The sequence below is a fragment of the Cebus imitator genome, unplaced genomic scaffold (genome assembly GCF_001604975.1).
Source record: "Cebus imitator isolate Cc_AM_T3 unplaced genomic scaffold, Cebus_imitator-1.0 Scaffold36, whole genome shotgun sequence".
NCBI classification, from domain to species: Eukaryota; Metazoa; Chordata; class Mammalia; order Primates; family Cebidae; genus Cebus; species Cebus imitator.
Genome location: NW_016107351.1, coordinates 4,742,385 through 4,759,810, shown reverse-complemented (window position 1 = coordinate 4,759,810; position 17,426 = coordinate 4,742,385). Strand labels below are relative to the sequence as shown.

General features: G+C 52.1%; 1 protein-coding gene across 1 annotated transcript in view; it reads right to left on the bottom strand.

Annotated features, from left to right (window-relative positions):
* Positions 1-17,426, bottom strand: part of DNAH17 (dynein axonemal heavy chain 17) — a 155,111-nt gene that overhangs the window by 35,810 nt on the left and 101,875 nt on the right. The window contains exons 51-59 of the mRNA XM_017524996.2: positions 15,210-15,371; positions 14,521-14,685; positions 14,141-14,332; positions 10,001-10,267; positions 8,059-8,220; positions 5,879-6,112; positions 4,656-4,820; positions 2,304-2,399; positions 1,937-2,154 (exon numbers count right to left, since the gene is read on the bottom strand). Coding sequence (XP_017380485.1) covers positions 1,937-2,154; positions 2,304-2,399; positions 4,656-4,820; positions 5,879-6,112; positions 8,059-8,220; positions 10,001-10,267; positions 14,141-14,332; positions 14,521-14,685; positions 15,210-15,371 — 1,661 coding nt within the window. The remainder of the gene's footprint in view (positions 1-1,936; positions 2,155-2,303; positions 2,400-4,655; positions 4,821-5,878; positions 6,113-8,058; positions 8,221-10,000; positions 10,268-14,140; positions 14,333-14,520; positions 14,686-15,209; positions 15,372-17,426) is intronic.

Sequence of the window (17,426 nt, the reverse complement as noted above, 5' to 3'; positions counted from 1 at the left end):
TTTTTGAGACAGGGTCTCACTGTGTCACCCAGGCTGGAGTACAGTAACGTGTGATCACAGCGCACAGCAGCTCTGTCCTCCCGAGCTCAAGTGATCCTCCCGCCTTAGCCTCCTGAATAGCTGGGACTACAGGCACATAATACCATGACTGGCTAACTTTAAAAATTTTTTGTAGAGACAAGGTCGGTCTTTGTTGCCCAGGCTGGTCTCGAACTCCTAGGCTCAGGCAGTTCTCCTGCTTTGGCCTCTCATAGTGCTGGGATTAAAGATTAAAGGTGTGAGGCTGGGTACTGTGGCTCACCCCTGTAATCCCAGCACTTTGGGAGGCTGAGGCGGGCGGATCACGAGGTCAGCAGTTTGAGACCATCCTGGACAACATGGTGAAACCCAGTCTCTACTAAAAACACAAAAATTACCCAGGTGTGGTGGTATGTGCCTGTGATCCCAGCTACTCAGGGGGCTGAGGTAGGAGAATCGCTTGAACCTGGGAGGTGGAGGTTGCAGTGAGCTGAGATCGCTCCACCGCACTCCAGCCTGGGTGACAGAATGAGACTCCATCTCAAAAAAAAAAGAAAAGAAGAAATAATATCATATACATACATTTATTCCACTTTCAGTTTTTACTTCTTATCATACACAAAAATCATTTTTCCCTGTGTTATTAAAACACTTCTTAGCCAGGCGTGGTGGTGCATGCCTGTAGTCCCAGCTACTCAGGAGGCTGAGGCACAAGAATCACTTCAGCTAAAAAAAAAAACCTTAGAAAAAAGACCGAAAAGAAATCTATCAAATGTTGACTGATAATGACAACACCCTAGGGTGGCCCTACAGGTGTTCATTTTATCCTCTTGTACTTTACTGTATGTTTACGAGACGTTTTTCAGTAGTCCCACCCTCTTCCTCCCATATGGGAGCTGGGAGGTACTGGGGTCCTAGCTGGGGTCACTGGGGTCATGGGGTGTGGTCCTCGGTGGGAGACAGGCTGGGCACTCACAGAGTGGAGCACCCTAAGAATGCCAGTGTGTTGACATTTATGGGTTGAAAGGCTGAGTCCACATGACACGCTCCCCAAGTCCCACAGGCCATCCCAGAGGGAGCCACTGCCAGTCCTGTCCCTCCAGATGAAGGACCTCTACGGTCAGGCCAGTGAAAGGAGGAAAGATGCATGGCAGGGCCTCAGGCACATGACCATTCACCGTGCATGCCTGTCCCCATGTGCATTTTGTATGTTTGTATGGCATTCACAGGTATACATGTTCACATATGCATATATATGTATACATATGAATGTGTGCACATGTGTGCGTTTTATAAGTATGTGCATGTGTGCATTGCATTCATCGCTACACGTATTCATGTGCACATGCATATAGATTGCGTGTGCACTGCCTTCATGTGTACATTTATGTGTGCATGTGTGTGCTTACATACATGTATAAACGTGTATGTATGGTGACGTGTGTGCATTTGTACATATGTGCCTGTGTGCACTGCATTCGTTGGTACATGTATTCATGTGTGCATGAATGTGGATTGTGTGCACTGCGTTCATGTGTACACATTTATGTGTGCATGTGTTTATGTACATGTATACAGCTGTATGTATGTGACATGTGCATTTTGTACATGTGTGCTTGTATGCACTGCATTCGTGGCTACATGTATTCATGTGTGCATGCATGTGCTTGTGTGGTCAGCCGCTCTCACAGGGGCGACCTCTGTGGGGCCTGCCTGGCCTCTCTCACAGACCTGTGGCCCGAGGGTTCCCGCTGCTGAGCTTGCTGCTGTGTTCTTGGGGCGCTGTATGGGGAAGGGGCTACCTAGATTCTGAGCCACAGGCCCCAGGAGGCTGGGGCCATGCTTCACCTCAGTACCCCACCTTGACCTGCTGGAGAATGGGAGGGCAGCCCGGCCGAGAGGCCTAGCACCAACTCACTTGAAGGCCTTCAGGCAGGCCTCGGGGATGTGCTCCTTGTCGAACTTCTTCAGGGAGTCTAGGAAGGTGTCCACCTTGCCCATCATGATCTTGGCTGCCTTCCAGCTCTTGTCCTTGGGGATCTTGCCCCCGGGTGCCGTCAGGATCATGACAGCAGCGGTGACATTGACCACAGCGTCTGGGGGGGACCCGAAGGACTTCAGCTCTGTCAGGTTGTTCTGCAAACCACAGACAGGATGGGTCCGATGGGAGTTTGGGCCAGGTCCAAGGAAGCCACTGTGAGCGTGTCACCACCCACACCAACAGGGAAGGCCGCCTCCTCTCCACCGGGCCAGCCAGGGGTCCCCTTTGTTCCCTCCCCCTTTACCTTATTCAGAGTGTCCAGAGCCTCCTGTGCAGCCAGCAGGGCTGGTTCTGCTTTGGCCAGGTCCGTTTCACAAGCCTTTTGCTTCTCAGTGACATTCTGGAAGGAAGATGGACAGGAGAGGTCACTGAAGGTCTGTCCATCTGCCTGTGGGGGTCTGTGTGCATGTGTGCACGTGCGTGTATGTGTGTGTGCATCTATGCATATGTGGTACACGTGCAGGTAAGTGTATGTGCATACATACATATGCATGTGTGCGTGTGTAGGCAGCAGTGGCAAGCGCTGGCTCAGCCCCAGCAGGTCTGAGCTCCACAGAGAGGCTGCCCCTCCGGCCCCTGCTCATTTGCTGCATTTGCTAACTGTGCTGCTTTGCCAATATCCCTCCGTGCGCACCTGTCCGCTGTCTGGAGCCCACCTTCCTCCCCTGCCTCCTGTGCTCTGCCCCGCCCCCTCAGGTCAGAATGAGCCGTGCCTCAGCAGCGGGTGGGATTCTGGAACGGGAACTGTTCCTTCTACTGGCCTGAGCTCGCAGGACTGGAGGGGAAATCCAGGGGCCACCCAGAACACCCTGGCTTTTCAACCTTATTGTTTCTCGGGCTGTTTCATAATCCCTCTAAAATGGAACATTTCAGAGTGTACAGCTCATCCCCCTTCTAAGAAAGCAGAAACTCCTTCATTCATGCACATGTTCATTCATTCACTCAGCAGACAGTGGGCAATGACTGGAAGACTCTTAATTTAAATAATTACACGGATGTAGGACTGACAACAAAAAAACACCCAGGGAGGGGTGATCTGAAGTTGCACCAATGATGCTGTGGGCCTCCAGGCTCCAAAGGTGAAGACGCTCCCCCTAAGCAGCAGTTCTCAACCTCGGGCACCCCACAAACCAGCAAGGGGCCTGCTGGGAATACTCTGAACCCCTCTGTGGTGACTGAGTAACCCCACGCTTCTGGAAGAACTGGCAAAACCCAAGCTATCTGAAATAACAAGAAGAAATTGTTGATTTTTAACCTGTAAATCCTCTTAGAATTTGGTTTTCCTGACATGAGTTATTTGCTCTGTGGTGCTTGTTAGTGACTGTATCGATTGTATTTGAGAAAATGAAGGGTAATGTGAAATGCGGAGATGTGACTTATAACTTTGGCTCTGCTAAGCTGAAACTTTTAACTGTGGCTCTGCTGAACTGTTCTGGTAAAAACAGGAACTCTGTGAAAGGGACTAACCACACAGCTTGACTGCCGGAGACAGATGGCAGCGCGTAACGGGCGTCTCGTTGCAGAGCGCCCATACATGGACATGTGACGGAGAGGCTCATTACCCGGATTCCTTTCCCAGGAAAGGCATATTGATTAGAGCCCTGGAAAGGGAATGCGACCCTTCTGGAGAGCCTATAAACAGACGCATGAGGGGCGCCTGTCTCTGCAGTGGAGAAGGATGTAAAAGTCTTTCTTCTCCCACAGCTCCTCCAGGCCTGCATGGCGGCCCCTCCTCTTGCGGTTTTTGTGGTCAGGCTGGCTGTCCTGTGTCAGACCCTGTTCCCTCTGTAGCTGTGAGCCCAATATGTTCTTGCTGATCATCCTAAGTTTCTGTTTAACGTCTGTTCTTGCTAAGGTGCATGGTTTCTATGCTGACGCACAGAAAGTTATCTTTACGTTGTGATTTCTGCTTTTATAATACCACGTTGTGATTTCTGTGCACCAGTTTTTGCAAATGTATTCTTTTTGTATAATTATCACTGAAACTTTGCGTGACCTCGCTCCCCCTCCCCCACTGAAAGAGCACAATAAAAAACAGGTTTTCAGGGGAGTGTCAGACATCCACGAAGCCGCATTATGTGGTGTCTCCCCTGGGCCCAGCTTTAAGGAAAACTTTTTCCTTGTCTCTCTTTCTTTTTCACTGACCACGTGCTCACTTTGAGAGATCTTAAACCCACGTTGATGTATTGCGAGCTGGTCTCGCCAATAGGAGCCCACCCCTGGCCAATGACATCCTACCCTCTGTGGGGGTCCAGAGCGGCATGTCCAAGGACCAGGCTCCAGTGAGGTCTTCTCAACCCCTCCCATGGTCACGGATGGAGGCCATCTTGTTAACATGTAGGCCCCATTCAGCAGAGCTGAGCTGGTGCCCGAGAACCTGCATCTCTTGCAAGCTCCTGGTAAGGCTGCCACTGCGGGCCCTCACCTGGGAGAGACGCCCTCCTTCCGGGGACCCGCTGGTTTAGGAACCTCATCTTTCTATGTAGGTCTCAGCCTTTTCCGTGTCCGTTGGTTGCACATGACCACGTGGGGAGGCCCGGGAGGCCTGGCCAGTGCAGCAACCCTGCTGAGGCCACACTGGGCTGCCTCTGCCTACCTTATTGATGACCTCGACCTTGACTTCTTCCTCGTCAGCAATGGCCTTCTCTTTGCTGACCTTCTCGGTCTCAATGCCGACCACCTGGATCAATTTATCTGCACTCTCATTCTTCTGCTTGAGCTCAGCCTCCTGAATCGCCAGCTTGGCTTTCAAGTCATCCACCTGGAGAGGGAGAAGGCAAAAAACGGCAAGCGTGGGCCGCAGCCAATGCACACCGCCCTGCACAGGAGGGGCAGATGGCAGGGCAGTGTCCGGCAATTCCCAGTGGCTCGTTTTGGAGGGTCTTTTCAGTATCTTAAAAGTAAGTATTGTTTGAGCACTGACTGTGTACACGGGGTTACAAGTATGAGACATTCCTGGTGCTCAAAAGAACTGGCAAGGTGACTGAATAGAAAAACGACAACTGCAGCCTGGGCAACATAGCGAGACCCTGTCTATATAAAAATATAATAAAAAATTAGCCAGGTGTGGTGGCCTGCACCTGTGGTCCCAGCTACCCGGGAGGCTGAGGTGGGAGGATCGCTTGAGCCCAGGAAGATGAGGCTGCAGTGAGCCATGATCGCACCACTGCATTCCAGCCTGGAGGACACAGCGAGGCTCTGGCTCAAATGCCAACTGAGTTGCAGTGCTGAGAAGTCAGGGCTGGCCAGGGCCCCTCCAGGCTGGTGGGAGAGTGACAGTGAGAGTTTGGGGGGGCAGGGGTCCAAAAGCTCCCTCGGAAGCAAGTGGGAGGCCTCAGTTTGTTCAACACTCCAGCAGGGAGGTGGTGGCTCTTTTCAGGCCCCCCTACAGGTGTCAACGGTGGGCAATAAAGACAAAGGAGCCAGGACTGCATGACCGAGGGTGTTTGAAGTAGGCAGAACCCATAAAAATCAAAACGGCTTAGAAGAGAGGATCCAGGAAGCTTTTTGAGCCGGGCGCCGCAGTACGAACGGCATTTACGAATGAACAAATGCATTTCCACTGACTGCATTGGGCTTGGCGATCAAATCTCACGGGACACGGAACAGGAGCCATCTCCTGTGTCAAGCACCTCCGCACAAGCAGCACTGTGAAAGCACTCAGAGTCTTTGCTATGACAGGTACGCTAACTGAAAGCTTCCCGAAGGCAGGAAGCATGCTCATCTTACTTCAGGCAGTGCTGAGCCCCGGTGTGACCAGCCCACAGAAGCCTGACAGTAGCGGCTCCTGGGGGCTGGCAGCCGGCACCCCCCACCTACCTGGGAAGCTGTGCTCTGCAGCTTCATCAGGCCGTTCTCCAGCCTCTCGACTTTGGCAGTCAGCTCCATTCTCTTCTTGGCCAGCAGGTTCTGGTACAGCTTGATCTGCTCCAGAAAGGTTTTGGGCGTGGTGTAGTTGTAGCGCCTCTCGGTAGCCAGGTATACCTTGGACATGTCATTGACGGTGGTGTGCACATAGGACATGAAAAAGCTGATGGAAGCCTTGACTTCCCGCTACAAAGACGAGACAGCTGGTCATCCCTGGGACACCGTCCTGCAGCAGATCAGCAAAGTGGGGCTTCCCAGACTCACTGGGGCCCTGGGCAAGGTGCCCCGAGGCCTCTCTCAACCTCAGTGGCTTCCAGTGTCAAAAGGGGCTCATGAGAGCAACAGATCCTGGGGCTCTTGTGGGCATTTCACCATGGAAGGGTTTAGCTCAGTGCCTGGGACACAGCAGAGCTTGTTACCATTATCTCTGATGCACACACGCGTGCATGCACACATGCACATGCATATATACACACGCACTCACGTACCCGTGTCTACACACATGCACACACATTCACATATCCACATATCCGCATCTATACATGTGCATATGCACATACCTGCATATACACGTGCACACTCATTCACGTGCCTGCATCTATACATGCACACACACTCACATACTTGCATCTACACATGCAAACACATTCACATACCTGCATACCTGAAAAAGTACAAGGCTGAGACTATGTTTTCATATCCCAGGTAATTCTGCAAATATTAATTGTTCACTCCCAAGGCTGGGTCCTGGGATTTAGAACCTCTTTCTCCCCGCCCTCTGGGCCTGCCCACCTACCTGAAGGCAGACACTGGGAGCTTCGCCCAGAAACGGTCTCAGCGATATTCATTTTAATTCAGGATATTTTGAAAAGTAATGAATTCATCCAACACACATGGTTTAGCATGTATGTGGTGCTGGTGGCAGGGTGGGGGCAATGCTTGTTTCTAGGAAGACTGTGCCGTGGGAACTAGAAACCCAAATCTATACTCCAAAGGACGCTTCTGAACTGCAGAGTTACTGGGAGTGACCAATCTCATAAATGAATGCTCTAACAGCATTCATTCTTCTTCCCATCTTTAAAAACCAGGAAAAAGAGAAGCTAGTTTCAGGTTTATCCTAGCCAATTTCATCACTTCATATGCATTCAAAATAAGTAAGAGATGGTAATAAAGAGTGGCTGATTCCAAGGGCTCCTCATCCCTCCTACTGAGTTGGTCGAAAGTGAGCCAGGGTTTACAGGTGATTTCTAGGCAAGCATTTAGCTTAAACAGTGAACATGGGCACCATGTTTCATTGTTTTTTGTTTTTCTGAGATGGAGTCTTGCTCTGTCACCCAGGCTGGAGTGCAGTGGTGCAATCTCGGCTCACTGCAACCTCTGCCTCCCAGGTTCAAGCAATTCTCCTGCCTCAGCCTCCCAAGTAGCTGGGATTACAGGCATGCACTACCACATCCAGCTAATTTTTATATTTTTAATACAGAGGGGGTTTCACCATGTTGGCCAGGCTGGTCTCAAACTCCTGACCTCAAGTGATCTGCCCACCTCAGTCTCCCAAAGTGCTGGGATTATAGGCGTGAGCCACCACCCCTGGCCTTGGGCACCATCTTTCAATAAAAAGAGACTTCGAGAGAATGTGGGACCTATATTTTGCCCGAGGTGCACGAGGCAATGGTGTGCGCCCTTGTGTTTGCCTATCCCAGCAAACACAGGCTCTCCAGCCAGCACTTGAGACAAGGTAAAAGCCCGAGAGGCCCAAACTGTCCGCAGGCTGTGTGTCCTCAGCCCTCCTGAACTGGCCCTGGGGCCTTGGCCACACAGGTCCTGTTTGGAAACCACGCCTCCATGGCTCAGGATTGCAGGACAACGAAACAGAAAATCCAACAGCCCACCTCGGTTCACAATTCTGATGGTTCATTCAGCACGCATTTTTTAGCATTCATTTCCATCTTCAAAATGAATGCGTTAAAACCTCACTTATCTGGATGCCTGAGGTTTCTGGCAGCCTCTTAAATGTTGAGCCCCAGGCGGGCGCCTCACTCAGCTCACCCTAGTCCCAGCTCCTTCTCTCCCAGGGAGCCAGCCCTTGCCCGTCTCTGTCCTCTCGGCTCTGTGCTGCGTCCCCAGTGACTTACTGGAATTCCCTCGGTCTCCTCCAGGAAGCGTGCGCTGACAGACACCAGGGCATCTTCCGGCCACTCGTGGAACCAGTTGATGGCCGTGCAGTTGACCACAGCCGGGAATTTCCTAGCTCGCACCCGCAGCACGGAGCCCACAGGGGAGAAACACAGGATCACCTGGGTGTGGGGGACACAGATGCGCTGCTCACTGGGGCTGCAGTGCCGGGGCCTAATCCATCACTCCGCAGAAAGCTCTTCCAGAAAGCAAAGATCTCGCCGGGCTCGGCTGCCCGGGGCGTGGCAGTCCCCGTTCTGGGTTTGAAGGGCGGCCGCTGCACTGCAGTGAATAAGTACCCATCTGACTCCTGCTCTCACTAGCAATCCCAACGCCTCCCAAAGGGGCGCCTGCCTCTCTAAAAAAGGCCGGGCAAAGGAAGGAGTGGGGAGTAGGCCTCCACATTGGACAGATGAGGCCTGAGAACGGCCGTGCTCCAAGCCCTCCAGTTCAGCAGGAGGGGTCCCTGCTAGGCCCTGGAGGACAGCGGCTAATTCCCAGAAAGGGCAGGGAGTCCCTGGGACCCCAGCTGGAGAAGATGCTGTGGAGACAGGCCTGGGGGGCTCTCTGGCTAGATGAGAACCTCCCTTGCCATGGGTCTCAGCCTCCCAGCTGCCCTTGCCCTCTGGTCCCCTCTTTCGTGGTATAGATACTGCGTGGACATTGCTATTTGTGGGGTGGCTCACGCTTGGCTGACTTTGCAGCCCTCACTGCATGACGACATGAGGGTGCTGGGACAGAGCCGGCCCTGGCAGGGCCAGAGAGGACCTAGGAGCGAGCAGCACCCATCAGGGGACGCCTTTGCCTCCACAGATAACACTCATTCATTGGGCTAGGCAGCCCGGAGAGGGGCGGGAAGGCCCCTGCTCTATTTGAGTCACGTAGGGAAAATAATGGCCGGCACATGCCCAGGAGAGCTATGGGGTTGGCCGCCCCCAAAAGGCAGCACCACTGAACTCTGGAGAAGACAGGGCTGACAGATCCAGTGGCTGTGTGTCCTGCTAGGGGACTTTAGCCTACCCACCCTAGAGGTGACACGGAAAGTCAAGGTGTGGCCAGGCGCGCCGGCTCACACCTGTAATCCCAGCACTTTGGCAGGCCGAGGCGGGCGGATCACCTGAGGTCAGGAGTTCAAGACTAGCCTGGCCAACATGGTGAAACCTGTCTCTACGAAAAATACAAAAATTAGCCGGGCATGGTGGCACAAGCCTATAATCCCAGCTACTCAGGAGGCTGAGGCAGGAGAATCATTTGAACCGAGGACGCACAGGTTGCAGTGAGCCGTGATTGCACCACTATACTCCAGCCTGGATGACAAGAGCAAAATTCTGTCCCACCCCCTCAAAAAAAAGTCAAGGTGCATTTATCTACTTAAACTAGCTATGTGTGGGGAGGGGTCACAGGGTCGGCTCTCTGTCCACAGATGTGGATTTAACCAACCGTGGACTGAAAATAATTTTAAAAAATAATAAAATAATACAAATTAAAATATAACATGTATTTACATAGCATTTTACATTATATTAGGCATTATAAGTAATCTAGAGATGATTTAAAGTAGCGGGCGCATGTTCAAAATACAACACTGTTTTATATCAGGGCCTTGAACACCCATCCCTCCGTGGATTCTGGTTTCCATGGGGGTCCTGGAATCCATCCCCCTCAGATACCAAAGGATGACTGTAAACACTTCTTTTGGCCCCAAGGCACCTCTAACGACTCACGTAAAAAAACCTCCAGGTTCCAGTTCTTCAGACAGCGCACCCCTAACATTCTCCTAACAGGATTTCACACCCCATGAAGGATTAGTCTCCCCACTCTATGCAGAGCAAAAACCCAAGCCCCGTAGGCAACAGGGGCCAAGCTGGGCTCCTGGGGCCCAGCCGAAGACGGGCGTCCCACCTTGAGCTGTCTGCGCACTTTCTCGATGAAGAATTTCCAACACGCTTCCCGGGTGTCGGTGATGCCGAGGGACTTGACTTGGGGTCGCATGGAGGAGATGATGTTCTCCACCTCATCCTCCGTGAACAGCCCGGGGATCTCTCCTGAGGCCAACAGGTCATTGATCAGCACCAGAAACTGCTCCTCAGCCACCTGGGAGTCTGTCATCAGGAACACTGAGGGGACATTCTTCACGGCAGCCTTTATGTACTGAGCAGCGAGGTCGACCTGGACGGAATGAGGACACACTTAGGGGCCTTGGTAAAAAGATGCTCAATTAGAGACATCGTCCACAACCACCCAGAACCTGGGGCCATGGAGTCAACTTCCTTTTTCTTTTTCTGTGATACAGAGTCTTGCTCTGTCATCCAGGCTGGTGTGCAACGGCGAGATCTCGGCTCACTGTAACCTCCGCCTCCTGGGGTTCAAGTGATTCTCCTGTCTCAGCCTCCCAAGTAATTGGGATCACTGGTGCGCTCTGCCACAGGACCAACTTTCCAAAAAACGTAGGCCAGGCATGGTGGCTCACGCTTATAATCCTAGGGCTTGGGGAAGCTGAAGTGGGGGGATCCATTGAGGCCAAGAGTTCGAGACCAGCCTGAGCAACACAGCAAGACCCTGTCTCTAAGGAAAAGAAAAAAGGAAGCGTCCAAGGTCTGTAGCAGAAGACCCAAAACCTTGAACGGAGCACAGCCAGGTTCACAGCAGCCATCAGGACACCCAAGTGTCCATCCACACATGAACAGGTACACAAAGCACCGTCCATCTGTGCAACGGAATCAGGTTTGGTCTTAAGAAGAGAGGAACTTCTGACATATGCTAAAGCACGGACGGACCTTCAGGCTGTGGCGCTGGGTAAAGAAGCCAGACACGAAAGGACAAATACTGTGTGATTCCACTTACATGAGGTCCCAAGAGCAGCCAAAGTCAGAGCCAGAAAGAAGAATGGAGGTTGCCAGGGGCTGGGCTGGGGAAGGGGGAGTTTTTGCTTCATGGAGACAGAGCTCCTGTTTGGGAAGATGAAAGGGTTCTCGAGAGGGACAGTGGTGACAGTCACACAACAATGTGAATCTGCTTCACGCCACTGGACGAGATGTGAAAGGTGGTGAAAATGTCTTACTTTTTTTTTTTTTTTTTTTTGAGATAGAGTTTCGCTTACCCAGGCTGGAGTGCAGTGTCTCGGTCCCAGCTTACTGCAACCTCCACCTCCCAGCTTCCAGCAGTTCTCCTGCCTCAGCCTCCCAAGTAGCTGGGATTACAGGCGCCTGCCACCACACTCAGCTAATTTTTGTATTTTTGGTAGAGACCGGGTTTCACCCTGTTGGCCAGGCTGGTCTCAAACTCCCAACCTCAGGTGATCTGCCCACCTCAGCCTCCCAAAGTGCTGGGATTACAGACATTAGCCACCATGCCCGGCTGAAAAATCTTACTCTTCTATTTGTCTTCGAAAAAAAAATTTTTTAAATAAAAGAACAGGCTGGGTGTGGTGGCTTATATCTATAATCCCAGCACTTTGAGAGGCCGAAGCAGGCAGATCACCTAAGGTCGGGAGTTTGAGAGCAGCCTGGCCAATATGGTGAAACCCTGTCTCTACTAAAAATAAAAAAATTAGCCAGTCGTGGTGGCGGGCACCTGTAATCCCAGCTACTTGGGAGGATGAGGCATGAAAGTTGCTTGAACCCTGAGGCAGAGGTTGCAGTGAGCCGAGATCTCGGCATTGCACCCCACTCTAGGTGACAGAGTGAGACTCCATCTCAAAATAAATAAATAAATAAATAATAGTGAAAACAGTCAATTTTATACTATGTACATTTTACCACACCTGCAAAAGGAACGAAAAAAATCTTAAATGGGGACCCTAAAAGAGGCCCTGAATAAATACACGGCAGGCTTGGCCTGGGAGACTCAACCGGGAACCGCCTTCAGAGTCATCCATATACACGGCAGAGCTCCGCCCAGCCCCAGTGGGACTTAAAGACAGAGCCGCAAAATGATTTCACAGGAATTTTGGGAGAATGAATGAAGAAGAGTTTTTTGTTTTAAAGCATGGCTGGCGGGCACGGTGGTGCACACCTGTAATCCCAGCACTTTGGAAGGCCTAGGCAGCCCAGCTCCAGCTGCTGACTCAGGCTGGGGAGAAGGCTTCACTGAAATAAAAGCTCCCCACCGCCTGGCCGCGGGGGCTGTGTGTGGGGTGTGGGGAGGGGAGCTGGTGTTGCATCTGAAGGTTTTAGATCCTGGACCCCAGCCGAGCCCCTGAGGTCACACACGCCCTGCGCTGGCCCTGCTTCCCCCTCCCCCCATTATCCCTTCTTTTCGTACCTGCCTGCTTTCAGGCTTTGTGGGGTCACAGGCCTTGTGCCCCAGCTCCACCCAGGTCACCCTTCTGCAGTTTCTGTGCTTTCAAACTATCCTTCCCGTGTCCTGAACACTGCTAGGTCCTGCCCCTTTGTCCCCCGGCTTGCACATCTGGATGGTGTCTCGTTTTCTTGGGACCAAGCCCAGGGCTTTTCACATGGCACACTGTCCTCCAGGGCCCGTTCCCCACCCCTTTCCTGTGCACCCTTAGCCTCTAGCAGGTGCCACAGCTTTCAGTACCTACTTTATAATTTTACATCATCACAAACGTATACGTTACCCTCATGGGCTGAGCCTGTTACTAGGACAGCACTATTAGAATCAGAATCACATGGAATGGCTCAGGAGTCTGGCTCCCCCAATACGATACAGGGACTTTGAGCCCCGTTTATCTCTGCCCTTGGCTCTGAATCCACAGAAGCCGCTTAACAAATGACTGACAGTGAAAGATGACTGCAACGCTGATTCACGATGAGTGCAGGGGCAGTGAAATTCCACAGACCAGATCGTAGAGCGGAGGCTGATGCGGACGAATAAAATAGTTCAGCACCCACGATCAGCCCCAACAGGAGGGGTCAGGAAGAAAATCCCCGCAGGGAGGCAGAGCAAGGAAACGATGCCGACAGGAATGTAAACCAACACGATTTAGTTAACAGACTAGAGACTGCGGCGGAGAAAGCTCAGTAAACCTACATGGCTCCAGGTTCAAACGACACTTGAGTGACGGCGGAGACCAATATGAACTAACTCCATCAGATGTGCTGAGAACCCATGGCCCACTACTGCTGATGGGTCCAGAAGGCAGGGCCGTATTCGGGAGTGCCCATCTGAGGACTTCAAAAAAGGGCAGGCTGGTCTCTTTATATACAGAGTAGAATCCACTGAGAAGGCAGAGAACACACAGCCAGAAACTGGAGACTCTCCCAGAGGGTGGCTGTCCCTGGCACAGCCTGGCCTGCCCACCCCCCACCCCCAGGGTCTCTGCCTGCAGATGCCTCCCACCACCCCCGGCATCACTGGCTCCAGGTCCGCCTGCTAAAAGCCACCAGCCCAGTGACTGCCTCAGGGCCACGTGCTGTGGGAGGGTCCCCTTAGGGCTCCCCCTTGGGTCTGGCAGCATCCTCGCCCCACAACAACGCCCCGGGCACAGACCCAGAGAAGGCATGGCTGTGTAGCACCATCTGATCAATTTCAGGTCTAATCTCAAGCACAGTGATTCGTTCTGAACTAATGGTACGCAGCTGACTGGGAAAGCAGATTTTCAGGAAAAAGAAATCAATAAAAACCCTCAGCAGTGTGTCTTGGACGTGGGAGACCTTATGTTTACTCTAATGTTTATTTAATTCATTTCAAAAGCACCATTCAGAAGCTCAGGCATGCAGTCAGACACCTAGTCACGGCTCTGAATTCTGTCATCTGGAGAGAGAACAGGGAACAATTTGAAACACTCAGTGACCAGGGCAGGAATCCAATCTCTGCCTCTGTGATCTGTGTTGACTTTCTGGACTGTGTCCATCGAGGCATTGAAAGACACACTCTCCGCCTCAGTCACACAGGCACGCGCACTGGCCGGAAGGTTTTCCGGCCTCGGATTTCTACGGTAAAGATCCCTTAGATAGGGACTACTGGTGATGCTCAGATTCCCTGTGCTGGCTGGCTGCATTTTGGAAAAGAAAGTGGTGAAGTTTTTCTTTACTCCCCCATCCTACTGCAAAAGGCAGCTATTGAACAGTCGGCTGTCACCTTGAGGTCGGAGATCCCATAGCCCTTCTTCAGGGTGATCTGGAACACGTCGAGGCCGCTGATGTACGCTGCCAGGCGGGAAAGGCTCTGTTTGCCGCTGCCGCCCACCCCTACCAGCAGGGCGTTCCCCCGGGGAGACTCCAGGATGCGATTAATCCTGCAGACGTGAGCCACAGCGTCCTCAAACAGCACCTGCAGAAAACGCAGCATCTTACAGCACCTGGCGTCAGCTCTGTCACCAGCACGGACCCTGCGCACACTGAGGTGCACGCTGTGTGCCCTGCAGCCCCGCAGAATGCCACTCGGACGTCGATAATGCAGCCGGAGAGGGTGACCCCGTCCCGGTCCCATGCCCTTGCCATCAGGCCCAGGCTGCTCACCAAATTCATGACCGCATTAACTTCATTGTAGCTGTCCAGGACGTCCACCAGCAGCTTGTTCAGAGGAGCCACGTCAGTTACAGGAACGTATTTGGGATCGCCAACCCCTTGAGCAAAGTGGCAGAAGATATTCGGCTTGGCAAATAAGAGTTCTTCACCAAGATCCTAGGAAAACAAGAGACGATACTTCAGGTTCTGGCCACCATGACCACACAGATAATTAACAGCAGCTCAGTACTTTGCCACGGTGGCCTAGGAGGTCACCCGGGGGTACCAGAACCAGTCTTCAAGGGCCCGAACCTGGTGCCGTGGGCCCAGCAAATGGCTGGGCAAATTTCCCGGGGTGGGAGGGTCTGATCCCACTGTATCAGGAGTGAATTCATAGTCCAAAGAAATGACTTCGCCAAGAACACACAGGGCACACCAGCAAGGCGCACTGAGCCATGCAGGGCCTCTCTCCACCCCGAGTGGATGGAGGGACGTATCACACCCTCATCTACTAAGTGGTCGATTCCTTCTCACTTGGACCCACAGCCACGTGCTAGAACGATTGCATGCAGCCTAACATGGATCTTTCCACCCCCACCAAAGGGCCCTTCCGAGGGGGCTGCGGGGCTCACTGGCCACAGGTGCTCCCCCCTTTTAGAGCCGTGCTGGGTGCGGGAGAGGGACAGGGTAGCCTGACTTACATCAAAGAACTTCTTGGTGGAGGCCACGGTGACTCTGCGCAGTGTTTCCTGGTCTTTTTCGTCAACCATTTTGTCACCATACACTCGTTCAGCCTCATGTAGCCAAAGGCGGACAAGGTCCAGTGGGGTTTTCAGAACATCTGCCATGGAAAATAAGAGTCCCTGCCCCAAACATAGGATGGTCAGCACCATTGGCCATTATGAAGGCGAGTCCAGTGCCGGACACAGAGGACCGAAGGAGCAGCCTCCTCCCCCGGGGTGAGGGGACCTGCTCAGCTGTTGGCACAGCATTCACTTGGGGCCAGGGAAGCCACTCATCACAGACGTCCCACAAATCCCAGATGCCAGAGCACGTGTTTGTGTCCTGAGAGATGTGGAGGAGTTTTCGGCCGGGTGCGGTGGCTCGCATCTGTAATCTCAGCACTTTGGGAGGCCGAGGCGGGCAGATCATGAGGTCAGGAGATCGAGACCATCCTGCCTAATGTGGTAAAACCCCATCTCTACTAAAATACAAAAATTAGCCGGGCGTGGTGCTGCGCAGCTGTAATCCCAGCTACTCAGGAGGCTGAGGCAGGAGAATCGCTAGAACCCAGGAGGCGGAGGTGGCAGTGAGACCAGATTACACTAGCTTGGGCGACAGAGCGAGACTCTGTCTCAAAAAAAAAAAAAAAAAAAATGTGGAGGAGTTTTCCTCACAGGACAGGGTTGTGGCCTCATCCTCTAGCAGAGTGAATGGTGGAGGAGGGACAAGGGAAGCTAATCATAAAGGGAACTAGTGATTGATGCCACAGTGATTGATGTCACTGGCTTGGGTGCCGCAGCAAGTCTGTTTGGTCCGGTCCTGGCTTGTTCATTTGCTAAGCAAGCAACCCTGGGCAAGCTGGACAAGAGCTGATTGAGGGCCTGCAATTTCCCAGGCACAGCGAGGATGCGACAGACCCTGACGCTGTGGAGTTGACATGCTAGTGGGGGGAGGTGGCCAGGTACACAAAGAAACAGGGTCATTTTACACTGTGATGTGTGCTCTGAATGACACACTGAGAGCAGTGAGACTGAGTGTGAGGGATGAGGAGGGCCCTCTGTGAGAACGTGACATTTGAGCTGATACTTTTTGTTTTTTTTGAGACGGAGTCTTGCTCTGTTGTCCAGGCTGGACTGCAGTGGCATGATCTCGGCTCACTGCAACCTCCGCTTTCCAGGTTCAAGTGATTCTCCTGCCTCAGCCTCCCAAGTAACTGGGACTACAGGTGCACACCATTGTACCTGGCTCATTTTTATATTTTTAGTAAAGACGGGATTTCACCATATTGGCCAGGCTGGTCTCGAACTCCTGACCTCGTGATCTGCCCACCTCGGCCTCCCAAAGTGCTAGGATTACAGGTGTGAGCCACCATGCCTGGCTGGGCTAATACTTTATATGGGAGGAGGTAGGCATAACTTAACCTCCCTTAGCTACAGACTCCTGCTTAGTAAAGTGGGGATATGAGCACCAAACTTATGTGCTGTTGGAGGAGGAGAAAATGGGGATATAAGTAAGGTACCAAATCCAATCCCTGACTCAGAGTAAGCAGTCAGTAAATGAGAGGAAATATTACCATCACCATCACCATCACCATCATCACCATCACCACCACCACCACCATCATCACATCATATCACCACCATCACCACCATCACCACCATCACCATTATCACCATCACATCACCATCATTATATCACCATCACCACCATCACCACCACCATCACCATGATCACATCATATCACCATCACCACCATCACCATCACATCACCATCATTACCACATCACCATCACCACTACCATTATCACTAACACCACCACTACCACTATCACCACCATTACCACAACACTATCATTACCACCATCAATACCAACATCATCACCACCATCATTATCACCACCATCACCATCACATCACCACCACTATCATAACCACCACCATCACCACATCACCATTATCACCACTACCACCAGCATTACCACCATCACTACCACTGTCATCACCACCATCATTCATCACCACCATCATTGCCACCACCACCACCAACACCATTATCACCATTACCATCAACACCACCACCATTATCACCATTACCATCAACACCACCACCATTATCACCATTACCATCAACACCACCACCATTATCACCATTACCATCAACACCAACACCATTATCACCATTACCATCAACACCA